Below are 19441 nucleotides of genomic sequence, written 5' to 3' on the forward strand. Positions count from 1 at the left end.
TCGTTCAAACGGAAGGATAACCATTTTCACTTCTAATCCATTTGACTAAGCAGCTGCCGAGCTGTACGCGCAAACAAAAAATAGCTAGCCCTAGCCCAGAAACATCCAAGCCCAGTTTAACCTTGTTGAGAGCAACAGACCTTGAACAGTCACAGATAGATGGGATGGCAAATTCCTCTTGGTTCACCCAGAACCAAGCCACCATGTTTGACTGAGCCCACGGTGACTAAGTAGATATCAGAACAATTAGACTCATTCATTCATTTCGTGTTGGAAAAAACACTTCCAGGAGTTTTTTTGAGTTTTCTCACCTTTTGGATTTGACCGTTGAAGGCTCTGTTCTTCATTGATATCTTATGAAGAGCATTTTACATATTGAAGCAGATATAGAAGACAACAGCACCTTAGTTTTCTCTTCATTGCTTCTTCTAGTTCATCACCAACCATCACTAGCTTTTCCTCCTCTTCTTCTTGTTCTCTTTTTCGATTCCTCTGTTTCTTCCTCTTTGGAATTCTTCTTTTATCATCTATCAAGTTACAAGGAGATGTCATCCGCGAGCAGCACATTTTCAGGGGTCACCACTGCTATTGTTGGTGAGTTATATTACTTGATTTCAATAAAAATCATCCATGCATGTAAGCTGTCTTTCTTTTTACCATTATTTGTGAGCAATCTACTTGGAAGTTGTTTCCATGGTGATCAAAGAGTCACGTAGGTGACAAAGAAATGACATGCACAACATAGTATATAACCAAGTTAAGCATACCAGTAGCTAACATATACAACAAAGTCTCTAAATATTTTCTTTTAACTTGGCAGTCTCTTCAGTTGTTGGTACTGTTGCAACCGTTGTAATAGTAATTTTTGTTCTCAAATACTTGAGCAAGGCAACAAAAGGGGCTATGCCATATACCCATATTGAATTAGGCAATGGAAGAAGACCCAACTCGAATGCAACTCAGGGCTTCTCTGCTGCTTCTGACCCACAAATTGAAGCAACAATGAAGAGATTTTTCAGTGATATTGCCAAGGAGAAGCCAATGATGTTTTCACCTCAACAGCTGTCTGATTTCAGTCAGAATTACAAAACAAGATTAGGATCAGGCGGTTTTGGTATTGTTTATAAAGGAGAGTTACCCAATGGGGTGCCATTGGCAATCAAGGTCCTCAACAAAGCTTCAGACAAGCAAGCTAAAGAGCAGTTCATGGCAGAAGTAAGCACAATTGGAAGAACATACCATGTCAATTTGGTTAGACTCTACGGTTTCTGTTATGACTCCACAGTGCAAGCCCTTGTTTATGAGTTCATGGACAAGGGATCCCTGGACAGTACTTTGTTTGACAAGAACCAGGAAATGGAATTCGAAAAGCGACATGAAATAGCGGTTGGAACAGCAAAAGGGATTGCATACTTGCATGAAGAGTGTCAGCAAAGAATAATTCACTATGATATAAAGCCAGGGAATGTCCTTCTTAATGAAGAACTATTTCCAAAGGTTGCAGATTTTGGATTGGCTAAGCTTAGTAATAGAGCCAATAGCCATATAACCATGACAGATTGTAGAGGGACACCAGGTTATGCTGCACCGGAGCTGTATATGCCCTATCCAGTGACCCATAAATGTGACGTCTATAGCTATGGTATGCTTCTTTTTGAAATTATGGGAAGGAGAAAAAACCACAATTCTAATCTAAGTGAGCCTGAGAACTGGCTACCAAGATGGACATGGGAGATGTTTGAGAAGGGGAACCTAGGTGAACTTTTGGAAAATCTTGGGATTGAAGAGGAACACAGAGAGAAGGCAGAGAGGATGGCAATGGTGGCTCTCTGGTGTGTTCAGTACTTGCCAGATGCTAGACCACTTATGAGCAATGTGGTGAACATGTTGGAGGGAGGAACTGAGATTAAGACTCCTGCAAACCCATTTCAACATCTAATGTCTACTACTCCAAATTTTACTCTAAGCATTAGTAGTTCAGACTGTTCTGTCTCAAAAGACCAAGTATCTTCTACCTCAAATGGAGACCATACTCAATGAACTCTCATTACCTAGAACTATGCTTGATTATGTAATTTATTTTTTTGTTGATTTGCTTTCTGAGAGAATGTATAATTGTTTGTACTCTGTAATAGATTAAGAATCTTCAAGTTCCATTTGCATCAAGGCAAATTTTACAATACCTCGTGCAGTGTAAACTTATGTCTAATTGAACTAGAAAAAGCAACTCATTTTTTAATCTGAAAACACACACAACTGCAAATACAGGAAAAGACAAAACAAAAGAGAAACTGGACACTAACAACAACAAGAACAAGCAGCCTTTTCCCAATAATCCAAACATCCATAACTAAGCAAAAGTAGACTTCAGAATAATATAACCAGCATCCAGTAATTTAAGTCTTCAGGAATCTCTATATTATATATATTGGCTGATGCTTAGCACACCAAGAAGGCCACCTAGAATTTGATGGTGACACACCTAAGAACCTAGTAGAAGCACCATACTCTTGTGTTTCTTGCTGTATTCACATATGCCTGGCTAACCAAAATGGGGAGCGGAAGTGGGGTTGACATTTTTACTCAAATGATAGTTTAAATGACCAAACTAAAAACTAAGATGGAACTGATACAGTACTTACTATATGTAATATTGTAATGTAATATGTGGTATATTCTGTTGATGGTCACTGTTAACTTCCAATTCATTTGGCTAAAGTAGTTGCCAAGCCCTACATATACTTAGTCCAAAACACCCAAAGCCGACATATCGAAGATCTGATGGTTGAAGATTCTTGCCATCCACAGAAGGTTGTTTTCAACAAAAGAAGCTGCATAAGCTCTATCCTCAAAATGTATTCTGTTTATGAGATGTTGGTGGAAATTTCTTTTGGAAAGTAAAGATTTTACCAATTTTCAAAAGAATAGTTTCTAACCTTTAACTTATTCATGTTTATTGTGAGAAAATCTTTAGCAAATTGGCTGTTGATTGATCCTTGTTGTGTTAAAAATAAAAACAAAATAACCTTGAAATGAGATGTCTAAGCAGTCATAGAGATACATGGGTTAACTTATTTTTCTTGGATCAGCCAGAATCCAGGTCTCCATCTTTGACAGGCTAGAGCCAGTACAATGTTGCCAAAGCACCTGGGAACTATGGAGGAGAAAACAATTACATGTTTGAAATGTTCTTCTCAAGTATTTTTAATGTTGAACCTTGAATCCTCTGCTCTCCATAGACTTTCAAAATAAATCCCTTGTAAAGAACATGTTATATAATCACATCTGGATAACGACAATATATATATACAAGACCTCTTCCCCCTTTTTCTCTTTTCTTTGCACCTATGACACCATCATTAGCTTTTCCCCTCTGGCCGCACGAGAAAAAGCCAGATCTTTACATGAGAAACCCTCAAGGGGAAGAAAAATCACAGACGCCAAACAATCCACTAATTTTTGCAAACAAAAAAAACCAATTACAGTGGAGGAGAGTTACATATTTATACAAAAAATCATAAACCGAGATATAATGAATACCGTCCATATCTCGGAGTAATATGGGTCGTTAGATGAAGAATTTCCATGTAAATCAAGTAGACAAAAAGTAATTTTCGGCGCAAAGCGATCGTTGGTCTCATAAACTCGACCTTCGCTTGCATTGCGAGAACTCGCTTGCTTTGATTAATCACATTTAACAATATTACATGCTTCTCTTACCAAGGGACCCTATCATTATTTTTCACTATTGTTTTGTTCTCCAATAATAATCTTACAATTTCTTAGACAAATAGAAAGCCGTACACTTCACTCCTTTATAAATTGGAAAAATGGATTTAGAGTGCTCAAGCAACTTGTTTTTAATAGGGATATGATCATGTTTGATGCTAACGTGGTGCAACTGAGCTCCTACAATTGTTAATAATTCTTTTAATTTCAACGCTGACAGCTTAGTGTTAGGTTTTGGCCAAAGATGAGCAAATGCTTGTGCCATTATATTGATATTATTATTGAATTATGTTGGGTTTTGGCCAAAGATGAGCAAATGCTTGTGCCATTATATTGATATTATATTTGAATTATGTTGCATGAGTCTAACCCATATTGATGGAACCCCCATCAGCTCAGAAGCATTAAGGTAGGGTAATACAATGTTTGCAAGCAACCATTGTTGAAAGAAGAGTATTAAAGGTAGTAGAATCATGTGTTATTTTAAAAAATTTCCTTACAAATTAAGAATTTAGAATGATTCATATCACTGAAAATATCATGTGATTTGCACCTTATGAGAAGATGGATTGAATATAACTAAACCATAGATCTCAACAAGTTATATGGTTTTTGATGTCTTCCACGTTATAGATGTAGCCGATAACCTAATGGAGTCAAAGACATTCGAATCTATTCAAGAAAGAATTGTTTAGAGTAGCTTCCGAATGTAGAAATTTGTCATGATTTAGCAAAACGAGCCCTAATTAAGTCATTGCAAAGCAATTTTTGCTAAAGACTTGCACTATGTGCGACTCCTATTCCACCTATTGTACTCTCCCTTTATGTTATACCTTCTCTTCCTGGGCTTTACATTTGCCTCATGCTCCGTACTTTTGTTTTGGTTTTCATTGAGGAATTTTTTTTTGGTTTTATATAAAAATTTTGGGTTTTTACTAAAGAGGGAGAAAAAGAGAGAAAAAAATAATAATAATAAAAAAGAGTAAAAGAAAGTCTTGAAAAATGAATTTTTATTTGGAAGGAAAAAAAGGTAAACGTGTTTTTCGAACAAAACTTGTTGATATTAATCTCAAATTATTTATTTATAAAAAATTGCAGAATGTTCCCCCAAAACAACTATTTTTTTAAAAAGAAACAAGTTAATATCTAAAAATCAAAATAAACTTCATTTTCACATGGTATATATAATTAAAATTATGATAACATTTTAAAAAAAACAATGCAACTATAAAAAAACGAAATTTCATTCCATTATCTCTACTACTCTTCTTCTCAACCTTTAAAGTTTCTATTTGTTAAAAAAAAAAAAAAGAATTAAATATTGATTGCCGCTCCACGCGCATTTGCACGAGAACGTTCTAACTATATATATATGCCAATTCGTCTTAAAAATTCCACTCAATTGTGGTACATAGAAGGGTGAATGCTGATTGAATGGTGAAAAACGTGTGTTGTGCCTCGATTCGTCACTATTAGAACAGGTCTCAAGTCTTGTGATGTGTGACGAGTGGAAACGGATTCACAAAATGGAGTGCCCTGGAAGATACCTTTGAGATGAGTTAGAGGTACCTTCTTCCATGAAGCAAGGTTAAAGTATTGGTATTGACTCGCACAATGGAGGGTTAGAGTTTTACTCAGAAAAAGAAAAAAGAAAAAAGAGATGAGCTAGAGCCATGTTCCTTTTCCGTGAAGCCAGGTTTAAAGTACTCGTATTGACGAATTCAATGAAGTGACTTTAAGAGACATATCATCGCATATCGAGTACTGTATATATTAGTCAATGTATAAAGCAACTGAACCCAAATCCCTAACTCATTCTACTCTTGCCTTGATTGACCCAATTGGCTCATTAGCCTCTTATAATTGATCCAGCATGGTATCAGAGCCGGAACAACATGGATGAACGGATGGACAAGCTTGAGGAGAAACTTTTTTAAGAAGTTCTCCCTCTCTCAAACTTCTACCCATTCGATCACCAAACACCTTCACCATCCACCAGTTTGCAGCAGTCCATCATGCCCAACCCTATGCCATACTCGCACGCTATAACAACTCACATTATGCACTAAACATGCACAACTAACCAACTAATGCATTAAACATGCACAACTTGGGAGTTTCTTTGAGTTTTCTCACTTGGATTTGACGATTGAATGTTTTGCTTCCAACACATTTTATCAAGAGGATTTTACATATAGAAGCATATATAAAAGACACCACCACCTTATTATTAATTCTCTCTTCATTGCTTCCTTTGGTTCATTACACGACCATCACTTGCTTTTCGCTCTCCTTTTCATCTTCTTGTTATCTTTTCTGACTCCTCTGCTTCTTCCTCTTTGAAATTCTATTATTATTATTATCATTCAAGTTACAAGAAGATGTCATGGTTGGGGGAGACGCCACCGGATTTTTCGGGCAAGAGTGCAGCTTCCGGGATCTCAACTGCTGCTATTGGTGAGTTATATGATTTCAATAAAAACCACCCATGAATGTAAGCTTTCTTTCTTCTTACCATTATTTGTGTGAATTCTACTTGGTAGTTGTTCCATGGTAATACATTTACAACATAGTCTACAACCAAGTTAAGCATATAAATAGCTAACTAGCTTCCAATCTGATTTGATAAAATCTCTAAAGATGTTCCTTTTACTTTGACAGTCTCTGTAGTTGTTGGTGCTATTGCAACCGTTGTGATAGTAATTGCAATCCTCAAATGCTTGTCCAATGTTTTAAAAGGGGCTGCGCCATATGCCAATATTGAAATTGGCAATGGCAGTAGATCTACCTCGAATGCGACTCAGGGTTTTTTTGCTGCTCCTGACCCACAAATTGAAGCATCAATGAAGAGATTTTTCAGTGACTTTGCTAAGGAGAAGCCAATGATGTTTACACCTCAAGAGCTGTCTGTTTTCAGTCAGAATTACAAAATAAGATTAGGATCTGGCGGCTTTGGTATTGTTTCTAAAGGATGGTTACCAAATGGGGTGCCAATCGCAATCAAGGTCCTCAACCAAGCTTCAGACAAGCAGGCTAAGGAGCAGTTCATGGCGGAAGTAAGCACAATTGGAAGAACATATCATGTCAATTTGGTTAGACTCTATGGTTTCTGTTATGATTCGACAGTGCAAGCCCTTGTCTATGAGTTCATGGACAAGGGATCACTTGACAGCATATTGTTTGACAAGAACCAGGAAATGGAATTCGAAAAGCGACATGAAATAGCAGTCGGAACAGCAAAAGGGATTGCATACTTGCATGAAGGTGTCAACAAAGAATAATTCACTACGATATGCCAGGAATGTCCTCCTTAATGAAGAACTATTTCCAAAGGTTGCAGATTTTGGATTGGCTAGCTTAGTAATAGAGCCAACAGCCATATAACCATGACAGATTACAGAGGGACACCAGGTTATGCTGCACCGGAGCTGTATATGCCATATCCGGTGACTCATAAATGTGATGTCTATAGCTATGGTATGCTTCTTTTTGAAATTCTGGGAAGGAGAAAAAACCACAATTCTAATCTAAGTGAGCCTGAGAATTGGCTACCAAGATGGACATGGGAGATGTTTGAGATGGGGAAGCTAGGCGAACTTTTGGAAAATCTTGGGATTGAAGAGGAACACAAAGAGAAGGCAGAGAGGATGGCAATGGTGGCTCTCTGGTGTGTTCAGTACTTGCCAGATGCTAGACCACTTATGAGCAATGTGGTGAACATGTTGGAGGGAGGAACTGAGATTAAGACTCCTCCAAACCCATTTCAGCATCTAATGTCTACTACTCCAAATTGTACTTCAAGCATTAGTAGGTCGGACAATTCTGTCTCCAAAGACCAAGTATCTTCTACCTCAAATGGAGGGCATGTTCAATCAACTCTCATTACCTAGAACTATGCTTGATTATGTAATTTCCATTTTTCTGTTAATTTTCTTTTTGAGAGAATGTATAATTGTGTATACTTAAATAGATTATGAATCTTGAAGCTTCAAGGAAAATTTGACAATACCTGATGATGTGTAAAACGTATGTCTAATTGAACTAAGAGGACATGGATCAAGATGACACTCCAGTCTCTCTCCCTTCCCCTGCCCGAGCTCCTCCCAGTTTGCATAACACCCCCCCCCCCCAAATATATTCTTATTGTACTCAAATTTGTCGATTCCTTCTGGCCAGACACACCAGAAAAGTAACTCGTTCTCTAAACTGAAAAACAGAAAACTGCAAATATGAGAAAAGACAAACAAAAGAGAAACCGGGCACTTGCAACAACAAGAACAAGCAGCCTTTTCCCAATAAATTAGAGATTTCCAATAACGTACATAGATAATAGACGCAATGGCCATAACTTCATTGGCTTTGGCAGCAGCTCTTTCCATCCTGATCAGTTAGAAACAAGCTGCTGTACCTGGGGTTCCCAAAAGTGCTGCTTGCCGAATACCCCCATTCAGTGGAAAGCTATGATCATGTGTGTTTTGGAATTTGGATGCAGACACCCCCTATGTACAGTACAAAAAACTCACCGTTCCTTCCTTAGTTCAGGCTTTCAGACTCCGTCCTTTGTCTTCTTCCTACAATCATCAATACAACTTTTGCTAAAGATGACTAGTTAATTAATTTGCACTTAATTATGGTACATACATGATAGAAGGGTGTTGATTAAGGGTTGAGTTAAATGGTGAAAACATACATGACTAATTGTGCTTATGCATGGATTCGTCACTATCAGAACAGGTCTCAAAGTCTAGTGATGCGTGACGAGACTTCGTGGGTTTGACTTCAAACTCACTAGGACGGTTGGACCATTGAGGATTACTATCAAATATCAAATTGGAAATGGTCTCCCAGGCATAGTTCATTGTGTCGGCGACATATCGCCGACACGTTGATATGTCCCATGTCGCCGGGGTCCGACTCCCCGCGACACGACATTTACCAAATGTCGGCGACATATGCCGTGTCGGCGATATGTCGCCTCGATATATCGCCAAAATCGGCGATATTCGCTACATTCGCCATATATAACAGCCTTTCGTTTGTTTTTCGCCGATTTTTCGTTCGCTTTTTGTCAAAGTGATGTAGGGCCTCTAAAATATGTGAAGCATGAGCCATACTCAACATAGTTGTATAATGAATTGTAAACTTTAGTACATCTCTTTACTACTTGTGTATTTGTGTTCTCTTTGCATATTTACATTAGTTTATATGAATTTTCCAAACTTCCAGTTTTGCCCGCATATAGTTGGACATGTGCCAATTATAAACTTTAGGTTAGGTGATGTTTTAGGTCAAAATAACACCCCCAATGTGTTTATTGGCCTCAAATTAGGTTACACGTCAAATTTCATGTCAAAATGACCCCAAATACCCTTCGAAACAGGGGTTCGATTTTTCATCGAACCCTTACCAAAAGTCGAGCGACTTTTGGCGACATGTCGCCCGTGTCGCCGTGTCGCCAGAGTCCGACACGGCGACACGAGTCGACATGTCGAACCTTGCTCCCAGGCCACAATGGAAGTGACCTGAAATTGAAAGATACCCTTGAGATGAGCTACAGCTGTCTTCGATCTCCGTGAAGCAAGGTTTAAAACTATTGGTATTGACTCACTTGAATGGTTGGACCACCCAGGATTTCCATCAAAATGGACTCGCACAATGGAAGTGACTAGAAGTTACCTTTGAGATGAGCTGGAGCTATGTTCATTCTCCGGGAATCCTGGTTTAAAATATCCAAATTGACATATAGATGAAGTGATTTTAAGAGATGGATCATCCCGTATCGAATATTATATGTATTGCTTAATATGGTTTAGTAGAATCCAAAAGAAGGACACACTTATTAACTTGAGGACCAGTAGCTATCAATACAACAACACAACAAGTCTCCTTCAAACTAAATGGGAATGGCAAAAAATTAATTAGCTATTAGTGCATAGAAAAATCCTATCCAGATTGATGTTCATTTTCAATCCGTTTCACAAAGTAGCTGGCACGAAACACCCAAAACCAGGTTTGACCTTGTTGAGAGCAACAGATCTTGAGCAATCACAGTCTCACAGATAGCAAGCCACCGTGTTTGACTGAGCCTGCGGTGACTCAATAATTCATTCATTCCATGTTAGGGAGTTTCTTCGAGTTTTCTCACCTTTAAATGCTCTTCTTCCCGCATATTTTATCAAGAGCATTTTACATATAGAAGCAGATATAAAAGACACCACCACCTAAAGTCCCTCTTCATTGCTTCCTCTGGTTCATTACACAACCATCACTTGCTTAATTTTCCCTCTCCTCTTCCTTTTCTTGTTATCTTTTCTGACTCCACTGCTTCTCCCTCTCTGAAATTCTGTTATTATTATCATTATTATTCAAGTTACAAGGAGATGTCATCGGCAGACACATCAGGGGACCCTTCGATGAACCATGTATTTTCAGGGTTCACCACTGCTATTATTGGTGAGTTACATTACTTCCTGGATTTCAATAAAAACCACCCATGCATGTAACCTTTCTTTCTTCTTACCATTATTTGTGAGAATTCTACTTGGTAGTTGTTCCATGGTAATACACATACAACATAGTCTACAACCAAGTTAAGCATATAAGTAGCTAACTAGCTTCCAATCTGATTTGATAAAATCTCTAAAGATGTTCCTTTTACTTTGACAGTTTCTGCAGTTGTTGGTACTATTGCAACCGTTGTGATGGTAATTGCAGTCCTCAAATGCTTGTCCAATGCTACAAAAGGGGCTATGCCATATGCCAATATTGAAATTGGCAATGGCAGAAGATCCACCTCGAATGCGACTCAGGGTTTTTTTGCTGCTCCTGACCCACAAATTGAAGCAACAATGAAGAGATTTTTCAGTGACTTCGCTAAGGAGAAGCCAATGATGTTTACACCACAAGAGCTGACTGTTTTCAGTCAGAATTACAGAATAAGATTAGGATCTGGCGGCTTTGGTATTGTTTATAAAGGATGGTTACCAAATGGGGTGCCAATGGCAATCAAGGTCCTTGACAAAGCTTCAGACAAGCAAGCTAAAGAGCAATTCATGGCAGAAGTAAGCACAATTGGAAGAACATACCATGTCAATTTGGTTAGACTCTACGGTTTTTGTTATGACTCCACAATGCAAGCCCTTGTGTATGAGTACATGGACAAGGGATCCCTTGACAGAATTTTGTTTGACAAGAACCAGGAAATGGAATTCGAAAAGCGACATGAAATAGCAATAGGAACAGCAAAAGGGATTGCATACTTGCATGAAGAGTGTCAGCAAAGAATAATTCACTACGATATAAAGCCAGGAAATGTCCTCCTTAATGAAGAACTATTTCCAAAGGTTGCAGATTTTGGATTGGCTAAGCTTAGTAATAGAGCCAACAGCCATATAACCATGACAGATTACAGAGGGACACCAGGTTATGCTGCACCGGAGCTGTATATGCCATATCCGGTGACTCATAAATGTGATGTCTATAGCTATGGTATGCTTCTTTTTGAAATTCTAGGAAGGAGAAAAAACCACAACTCTAATCTAAGTGAGCCTGAGGATTGGCTACCAAGGTGGACATGGGAGATGTTTGAGAAAGGGACGCTGAGTGAACTTTTGGAAAATTTTGGGATTGAAGAGGAACACAGAGAGAAGGCAGAGAGGATGGCAATGGTGGCTCTCTGGTGTGTTCAGTACTTGCCAGATGCTAGACCACTTATGAGCAATGTGGTGAACATGTTGGAGGGAGGAACTGAGATTAAAGCTCCTCCAAACCCATTTCAGCATCTAATGTCTACTACTCCAAATTGTTCTTCAAGCATTAGTAGCACAAACCATTCTGTCTCAAAAGACCAAGTATCTTCTACCTCAAATGGAGGGCATGTTCAATCAACTCTCATTACCTAGAACTATGCTTGATTATGTAATTTGATTTTTCTGTTGATTTGCTTTCTGAGAGAATGTACGTCTATACCCTGTAATAGATTGAATATTTTTGAGTTTCATTTGCATATGTACGTCTATACCCTGTAATAGGTTGAAAATCTTTGAGTTTCATTTGCTTCGAGGCAAATTTTACGGTCTGAACTTTACAACACCTCATGCAATGTAAACTTATGTCCAATTAAACTCAGAGGATATGGATCAAGTCGACACTCCAGTCTCTCTCCCATATGTCAAAACTCTAACCTATTTCTTTAAACACACCCTTCCACCTCTCTTTCCCCTGCCCCAACCCCTCCTCCACCTCCCCAAAAAAAAACCCATATCAGATATTCTTGTATTCAAGTTTATGGATGTCCTTCTGGCTAGCCACATGCTAGCTAAAAAAGCAACTCATTTTTTGAACTGAGAAACTGAAAACTACAAATATGAGAAAAGATAAAACAAATGAGAAGCTGGACACTAACAACAACAACAACAAGCAGCCTTTTCCCAATAATCCAAGCATTCATAACCAAGCAAAAATAGATTTAGAATAATATAACAAGCATTCAGTAACTTACAGTTGTCTTGAGGAAATCTCAATATTATATATAGCGGCTGGTGCTTAGTCATCAAATTCTGGATGGTCTTCTTGTGTGCTAACACACCTAATTAAGATCCTAGTGAAAATTAGAAACATCCGGAGTTCGATGACAACACACCTAACTAAGATCCTAGTAAAAACTAGATATTAGAAAAACTAGCTAAAAGAGAGAATCAAGAAGAACTAATCTACAAAATAAGAAATTAATATTTGACAAACTCATGATAGAATTAACATACTTCTTCAAAGATAAATTCCAACCTTGTAGAGATGATATAAAAAGAAAAAGAAGATCTAGCACCACTGAAGCAAAAGTGAAGGATGAGACTTGAGGATTAACACCACAATAAGAAACACGATTGATGCCAAGGATCTCACAAGCAATCAGGGTGCTCACCCCAGCTGGACAGGTATACCATCACTTGGTATTTTGAGCTTCTGAAAAAATTATAATCCCTTTGCCTGTGTGACCTTGAGATATTTATATCTCTAGGGTGGAGATGACCAGCCATAAAGTCCACCCTAAGTAAGATGCTAGCCCACTAATGCTCATATCCAGAATGCCCTTAAAGCTTACCTTGACAATTACTAAAAAGCCCCCAAAAGAATTAGGGAATAAAACTACAGAACTGCCATTATATAAAACAAAACAAATTGGTTTTGTAACAAATAGAGAAGGAAATAGATAAGTTTTTACTAATAAATGAAAACAAATTTGCAAAACCATTTTATCAATGAATCCTTTCAAAAGGCAGTCTGTAGGCACGTGTACACTTTCGTAATTGTCAAGTCACTGACGATGGAGCACTAGTCACTAAGATCAACACTGAACATACACATAATTTTTACATGGATGGACTCCATAGATTCAAAGTGTACTAACCATAGAGAGACTAGTCCTCATATCTCCTATAGTCTGAGCAATTTTAACTTGCACCCCTCAAACCCATCATAGTCCAACAATGTATATTTAGACAATAATACATTATGATAGGTGCGGTCAAGTAAAGGACTACAATGTGGTTAAACCAGATGATCATCCATAAAATCAGTCCAAACAAACAATCCAATGGACCAAAGAACCAAATAAATCATCATAAAAAATAAATGCCACATATAATTAAATAACCTTACAAGTGTCCAATGTGAATGTGCAAGTAAAATAATAACATGTGTTGGGTCACATAATTCCTACACTAGAAACACCATACTCTTGTTGGCTGATGCAGTACAGGAGGTGGAGGAATTACAAGAAGAAAGAATTAGAACAACAAGAACCTCCTTGTTTGGTGGATCCCTTGAGCTGTCCAATGAAAATATTATTTAGAAGCTAGGAATATTTCCTTTGCTTTTGAATTTGACAAAGGACCCGGCCTTACGTTACTTGACCAAGTATTATGAAACAATTTTTTTCCCTTTCTTGGGAAAATGATATAGTTGTGTTTACACCCCAAAATAGAACTCAAGATGGAACAGATACAGTACGATATGTAATGTAATATGTGATGTATTATGCATATCAATCGTTGATAATATTCAATACAGAGGAAGAACAATACTCAATCATACCCTTAGTGTGGCTACTATGCTCAGACACATCCTTCTTAAGCTCATTAAGAAAAAGTTTGCCCATATTGTTGTTACTTGTTTTGTGATTGTCTTCAACTTATTTGGAAAAGATCCTTCATTTATTTTTGTTCATTTGGGTAGTTCGTTCAATTATCCGGATCCTTGGATTGGGTCATGTCTTCTATAAAATGTAGATGGAATTTTATTATATTTTTTTGGAAATTAAAGATTTTACCACAATTTCCAAAAAAAAATCTAAAGTTCCATTGATTTGTGTTTATTGTTGAAAGATCCTTAGCAAATTGGCAGTTGGTCAATCCTCATGTTAAAAAATAAAAACAAAATCGTTTTACCTTGAAATGTGATGTTAAGCAGTCACAGATACATGGAATAACTTATTTTTCTTGGGTCAGACGGAACTACACCGCCATCTTTGACTAAACCACAGTTACACAGGCTTGCTAGAAGGTTTACCAAAGCAGCTTGGCACTGTGGAGGAGAGGACAATTACATCTTTGAAAGGTTCTTCTAAAGTATTGAACGTTGAACCTTGAATCCTCTGCTCTCCATGGACTCTTCCAAAATTAAAACCCTTGTAAAGAGCATATTATACACTCATGTTTGCATAACAGGTAGCATATACACAAGACTATGACACCTTATTCTCTTGTCATTGCATCTTCTGGTTCATCACTACCACCTACCATCATTAGCTTTTCCCTCTCCTCTTCTTCTTCTTCTTTTTGTTCTTGTTCTTGTTATTGCTTTTGGGTCATTGAACATCATCAGGCTTGGCTCACCCTCCTCCGCTTCTTCCTCGTTGATTTGTTTCAATCTACAGAGATGTCTATATTTGGCTTGGCTACAGGGGTAGCTGTTACTATTATAGGTAAGATATACTACTTTCTTGTAGGCATTCTTTCGACTTACCATAATCTTTATAATATTTATTAGTTGTTTCATAAAAACCTATTGATTGTATTTTCTTATTTTTCTTTTACAGTTATTGCAGTTTGGGTAGCATCGCAACTGTTGCAACCGTGATTGTAGTCATTAGATACTTGAACAAGGCTACAAAAGGGGCTAACCCATTTGAGGTTATGCCATATGCACGTATTGAAATTGGCAATGGTAGAAGACTCATCTCGGATGCAACACAGGGTTTCTCTGCTTCTCTTGACCCACAAACTGAAGCAACAATGAAGAGATTTTTCAGTGATATTGCCAAGGAGAAGCCAATAATGTTTTCACTTCAACAGCTGTCTGATTTCAGTAAGAATTACAAAACAAAATTAGGATTCAGGGGCTTTGGTGTTGTTTATAAAGGAACGTTACCAAATGGAGTGCCAGTGGCAACCAAGGTCCTAAAGGATTCTTGAAAATTCTATTGGGGTTATTGATGTCAGCTTACAAGAATCAAGAAGAAGATTGTGACGTAAGAGACGATTGCATGACACTTTGTTCTACAAGAAAGGAACCAAATGCTGATCTTTTAACCTGGGTTTTTGTACAAAGCAGCAAGAATGGCAATCAAAGCACTTCAAGAAACCAATATTCTCATAAAGTTGTTTTATGCATCTTCGAGTTGGTTTCAAGGGATTTATTTCACATCATGGGGTGTTATTTCACCCATAAATGAGGGTTGATATTGTTGCTAGAGCAGTCAGGAGTGCTGATCTTCCAAGCAAAGGAGCAAAGAGAAGGGAGTGATATGCAATATCTGCCACTTCAGTTACTGCTTGGATATCTTCTAAAATAGGACATTTGGTGTTTCATTATAGGAATTAAGTTGCATATACTATTTGCATCTGAACCTTGAGGACAAGGTTCTCTTAAGGGGTTGGCAATGTTACGGTTGTGATTTAGGGGTATGGTAATAAGAGGTGTAACGTCTATAGTAGGTCTGTAATAGTGTCTTGAGGGAGTTAATTGTAAGGGAATATTTGGGGGTTTAAATGTCATTTTGAGAAGTAGGATGTCAAAGGTTAGTGTGGCCAGTGATCCTAGCATATAAAATGTATTCGGGTATGGCAATGTGGGGTAATGAAGAAAGTATTCTCCCAGTTTCCTAGTTTCTCTCACTGAACTTCATCTTCCTCCCAAATTCCCTTCTTCTACTTGTTGTTCTTACCCCTGAATTTCCTCTGTTCTAATTTTCAAAATTTGAGTTCCTAACACCATATGACAATGAAAACTATGATTGTTAAATGACTAAAACTTAGTTTTATCCTCTAGGTTTGAGTTGTAGCGACCAAGGCTTTCACTCCCGAAAAAACAAGACAAACATGGCTCAGGTTCTCAATGAAATAGAGTTGTGTATGAATCTTTTGGTTCATTTAAGATCCTCTTTCAATTATGCAACTTTTATTCGTTAGACATTAAGAGAAACAGTGAAGCAAACATTTGAAATTAAATAATAGATGAAAAGTAACATTAGCACATATGAAAACCTGTTCGAAGGAATAGTAGTTATCAGCTATCTTTGAGTATGTTCTTTCAAACTTCTTCCTTATATTCGTTCCTTGGGAACCATACATTGCAGGTGGAGGTACAAACTGCAGCTGAGATGCCTAATGAAGTCTGCCTCCAAATCGTCCCCCTTTGAACTTCTGTCCCACTTGATTTCTTCAATCTACTGAGATACCCTAATATGCAGTAAGACCGATCGCTTGCTCCAGCAATAAAGCCCACCAAATCGATCAAAAGCAATCAAACGTTCTCTATTAAAGAAGGGGGGAACCAACAAAGCAGGAATAAGGAATATGCAACTCTGGACTTTGACGTCCTAAAATATAAACTGATCTTCCCTTCAAATTACCAGGAAATCAGAAAAGGAGGAGTGCTCGGACAAATTTGTGCTGAAGTTTCCTCTTTCGTTCAACCTTCCATCGTCGAATGCAGCCTAACATACGCCCCAAAACAAATCCAAAGAAACCTATTGAAATGCCTAATGTCAGAAAACGATGAAACCAGAAAATAATAAAATCTCCACTTGAGTGAGACTACCAGGACAACAAAATCCACCGAATACAGCATTGAGGACCCTAAGCATTGACGTATCTTATTCAAAATCTAAAACTTACCATTAAAGATCATGGAACTGGACGGTAGAATGTTTAAAGAATCTACACAGAGGATAAATTGAGCTTCTGAGGCACTTCCATGGCCTGCCTTTACTACTTATCAGTCTATAGGTTTTCATCCTCTTGAGCTTGCCCGCTTGAGAGAGAGGAGAAGGCAAAGAGATGCAGAAATGCCTAACAGATGCTGATCGCGGAAGAAGCAGTTTTATAGCGCAACAATAGCAGATCTCCTTTCGGCCGTTGCAACTCACTGACTGTAAACTACAACTATAAAATCCCTGTGAAGAAGTTCATGGTTTCGATTTCTGGTTTTCGTCCAACGCTTTCTCGTTGGTGGCGCCGTTTGGCCTGCTTATGGTGTGGGTTTGGTAGAGCATACGGCTACCGTGAGAAAGGTATTCACCTCTTCCTGTTCTTGGGGGTATTTTGGTCATATAAAAAGCACACCATAACTGAAATTACTGAATTACGTTCTCCTTTTATCTGGTAGCATAATAGTGCTTTTGATAATAAAGTAATAAGCCATTTTTTTATGGTGGAACAGGATTGAAATTGTATAATATTCTTTGGCAAAAGTATTTTGCAATAAAGTGGGTGATCCTTTTCTGTTCAACTTAGAACTCTTAAAACAATCAATCAGAGGCTGCAACAGAAAAATCACCTTCATTTAGAGTTGATTTCATAATCCTCTTATCACACTCTCACAATAACAGAGAATAATTAAAAACGGCTTTAGTTTTGTTGGATGTGGAAGTGTTAGTGTAACTGTGTAACAATAGAGTGATTGTTATCATGCCCACTGCATGATATGTTGAGTTATGGTATTTTGATCTTCATATTGTTACTTTTTATTATGTTTTGATGAAGGGTTGAAGTCAGTATGGCAAGTGATTTAAAGGGTTGAAGAAAAACATATTGTTGGACAATGAAATGACGAAATTGTTAATCGATCTTGATATTCAATGTTTACTAATGGACAAAAGTTGAATACAAACTTTACAAAGAAAGGTTGGCAATGAATATTACAAGAATATAACAAAAACTGTGAAAAGAAAATAACAACGATGCAACTCAAGAACAACTAGAATGTTTTGAAATCATTGTAGAATAAAATAAGTGGGTGGGGGTGGAATATGGATATAGGAACTGTTGAATTATATAGCAAAGATAATTGGGATGATTATGTGAATGTGAACCCCTCACACAATAGATTCAATTTTGATTTCAATTTAGAATGTTAAATATTTTTTATATATTTATTTTATGTAAGGTGGCTACTCGACCGTGCAGTCATGGCCCACTTCTAACTCTATTTTGCAGGCAAGCATTAAGGAATCTAAAGGTTAATAATTTTTTGACGCATCACTAACCATTCTAACAAAATAGGACCTATGTGTTTTTTAGGTGTCAGTGCTTTGGGGTGCCAGTGTAATTTGCTCTTTAAATTATAAACAATTGATTAAGTAGCTATCAACACAACAACACAACAAGTCTTGTCCCAACTAAATGAGGATGACAAAAAATTAAGTAGCTATTAGTCATAGAAAAGTCTTCTTCATATTGATGTTCATTTTCAATCCATTCGACAAAGTAGCTGCCAAGCTTTACTCAATAATAGCGGCCACAAAACAACTTGAGCCGTCATATCAAAATCTCTACCAAAATTTTAGATCCGATGGTTTGAAATCTAGTTTGATGGTAGTGCCCATTAGATGTGCATGACTAAAGCAATTTCCTGTCAAGAGCAACAGATCTCGAGTAGTCACAGTCTAACAAATAGCACGCCACCGTGTTTGACTGAGTCTGCGGTGACTCAATAACATTCATTCCATGTGGAAAAACTAACTTGCCTTTGACTTTAGTGTTGCGAACAGTTCAGATTGAGATCTTGACTGAGATTTCAATCTCAACCATCCGTTTCTCAAAAGTGTGAAAACACATTTTTTGGAAATGGACGGTCGGATGGTTTGAAATTCAATTTGACGGTAGTGCCCATTAAATGTGCATGACTGAAGCAATTTCATGTCAAGAGCAACAGATCTTGAGTAGTCACAATCTCACAAATAGCACGCCACCATGTTTGATTGAGTTTGCGGTGATTCAATAACATTCATTCCGTGTGGAAAAACTAACCCAATTTTGACTTTAGTGTTGCAAACAGTTTAGATCGAGATCTCGACTGAGATTTAGATCTCGACCATCCGTTTCTCAAAAGTGTGAAAACACATTTTTGGAAATGGACGGTCGGGATCTCGATCTTGACCATTCGTTACAAATGCTACGCATTAATTATGCAACACCCAAGCAATTTCTGTGGATAAACACACTTGGGAAGTTTCTTCAAGTTTTCTCACCATTGAATGCTCTACTTCACATATCTTTTATCAAGAGCATTTTACATATTGAAGCAGATATAAAAGACACCACCACCTTATAATTAATTCTCTCTTCATTGCTTCCTCTGGTTCATTACACGACCATCACTCGCTTTTCCCTCTCCTTTTCCTCTTCTTGTTATCTTTTCTGACACCTCTGCT

General features: G+C 37.6%; 2 protein-coding genes, 1 long non-coding RNA gene and 1 pseudogene across 5 annotated transcripts; 3 read left to right on the forward strand and 1 right to left on the reverse strand.

Moving 5' to 3' along the window:
- The first annotated feature begins 413 nt into the window (after nt 1–413).
- LOC149009595 (rust resistance kinase Lr10-like) lies at nt 414–2149 on the forward strand. The gene is made up of 2 exons (XM_089163877.1): nt 414–594; nt 821–2149. Exons 1-2 carry the CDS (start codon nt 546–548, stop codon nt 2038–2040), a joined length of 1269 nt encoding a protein of 422 aa, XP_089020003.1. The 5' UTR covers nt 414–545; the 3' UTR covers nt 2041–2149.
- Nucleotides 2150–6350: 4201 nt separating this feature from the next.
- On the forward strand, nt 6351–7619 carry LOC149009596 (rust resistance kinase Lr10-like; annotated as a pseudogene).
- Nucleotides 7620–7922: 303 nt separating this feature from the next.
- LOC149009597 (uncharacterized) lies at nt 7923–17302 on the reverse strand. 3 transcript variants are annotated; one of them, XR_016174499.1, is made up of 3 exons: nt 16905–17302; nt 16272–16756; nt 7923–8300 (listed from the first exon to the last, which is right to left on the reverse strand). It is a non-coding gene; the product is annotated as an uncharacterized LOC149009597 (long non-coding RNA). The 3 variants fall into 3 exon arrangements; XR_016174498.1 differs by lacking the exon at nt 7923–8300 and having other exon boundaries at nt 16271–16541; nt 16640–16756; XR_016174497.1 differs by lacking the exon at nt 7923–8300 and having other exon boundaries at nt 16271–16756.
- On the forward strand, nt 9933–11693 carry LOC149009598 (rust resistance kinase Lr10-like). The gene is made up of 2 exons (XM_089162065.1): nt 9933–10182; nt 10396–11693. The coding sequence occupies exons 1-2, from the start codon at nt 10110–10112 to the stop codon at nt 11628–11630; spliced, it is 1308 nt and encodes a 435-aa protein (XP_089018191.1). The 5' UTR covers nt 9933–10109; the 3' UTR covers nt 11631–11693.
- Nucleotides 17303–19441: the final 2139 nt, after the last annotated feature.

Source organism: Hakea prostrata, chromosome 7, assembly GCF_041222555.1.
Source record: "Hakea prostrata isolate BN-2017 chromosome 7, UWA_Hpros_2, whole genome shotgun sequence".
In the NCBI taxonomy this organism is placed as follows: Eukaryota; Viridiplantae; Streptophyta; class Magnoliopsida; order Proteales; family Proteaceae; genus Hakea; species Hakea prostrata.

Coding starts and splice junctions, on each gene's coding strand:
- LOC149009595 (XM_089163877.1), top strand. CDS start 546: ATGTCATCCGCGAGCAGCACATTTTCAGGGGTCACCACTGCTATTGTT. Junction 595..820: donor GGTCACCACTGCTATTGTTG/GTGAGTTATATT, acceptor TTAACTTGGCAG/TCTCTTCAGTTGTTGGTACT.
- LOC149009598 (XM_089162065.1), top strand. CDS start 10,110: ATGTCATCGGCAGACACATCAGGGGACCCTTCGATGAACCATGTATTT. Junction 10,183..10,395: donor GTTCACCACTGCTATTATTG/GTGAGTTACATT, acceptor TTACTTTGACAG/TTTCTGCAGTTGTTGGTACT.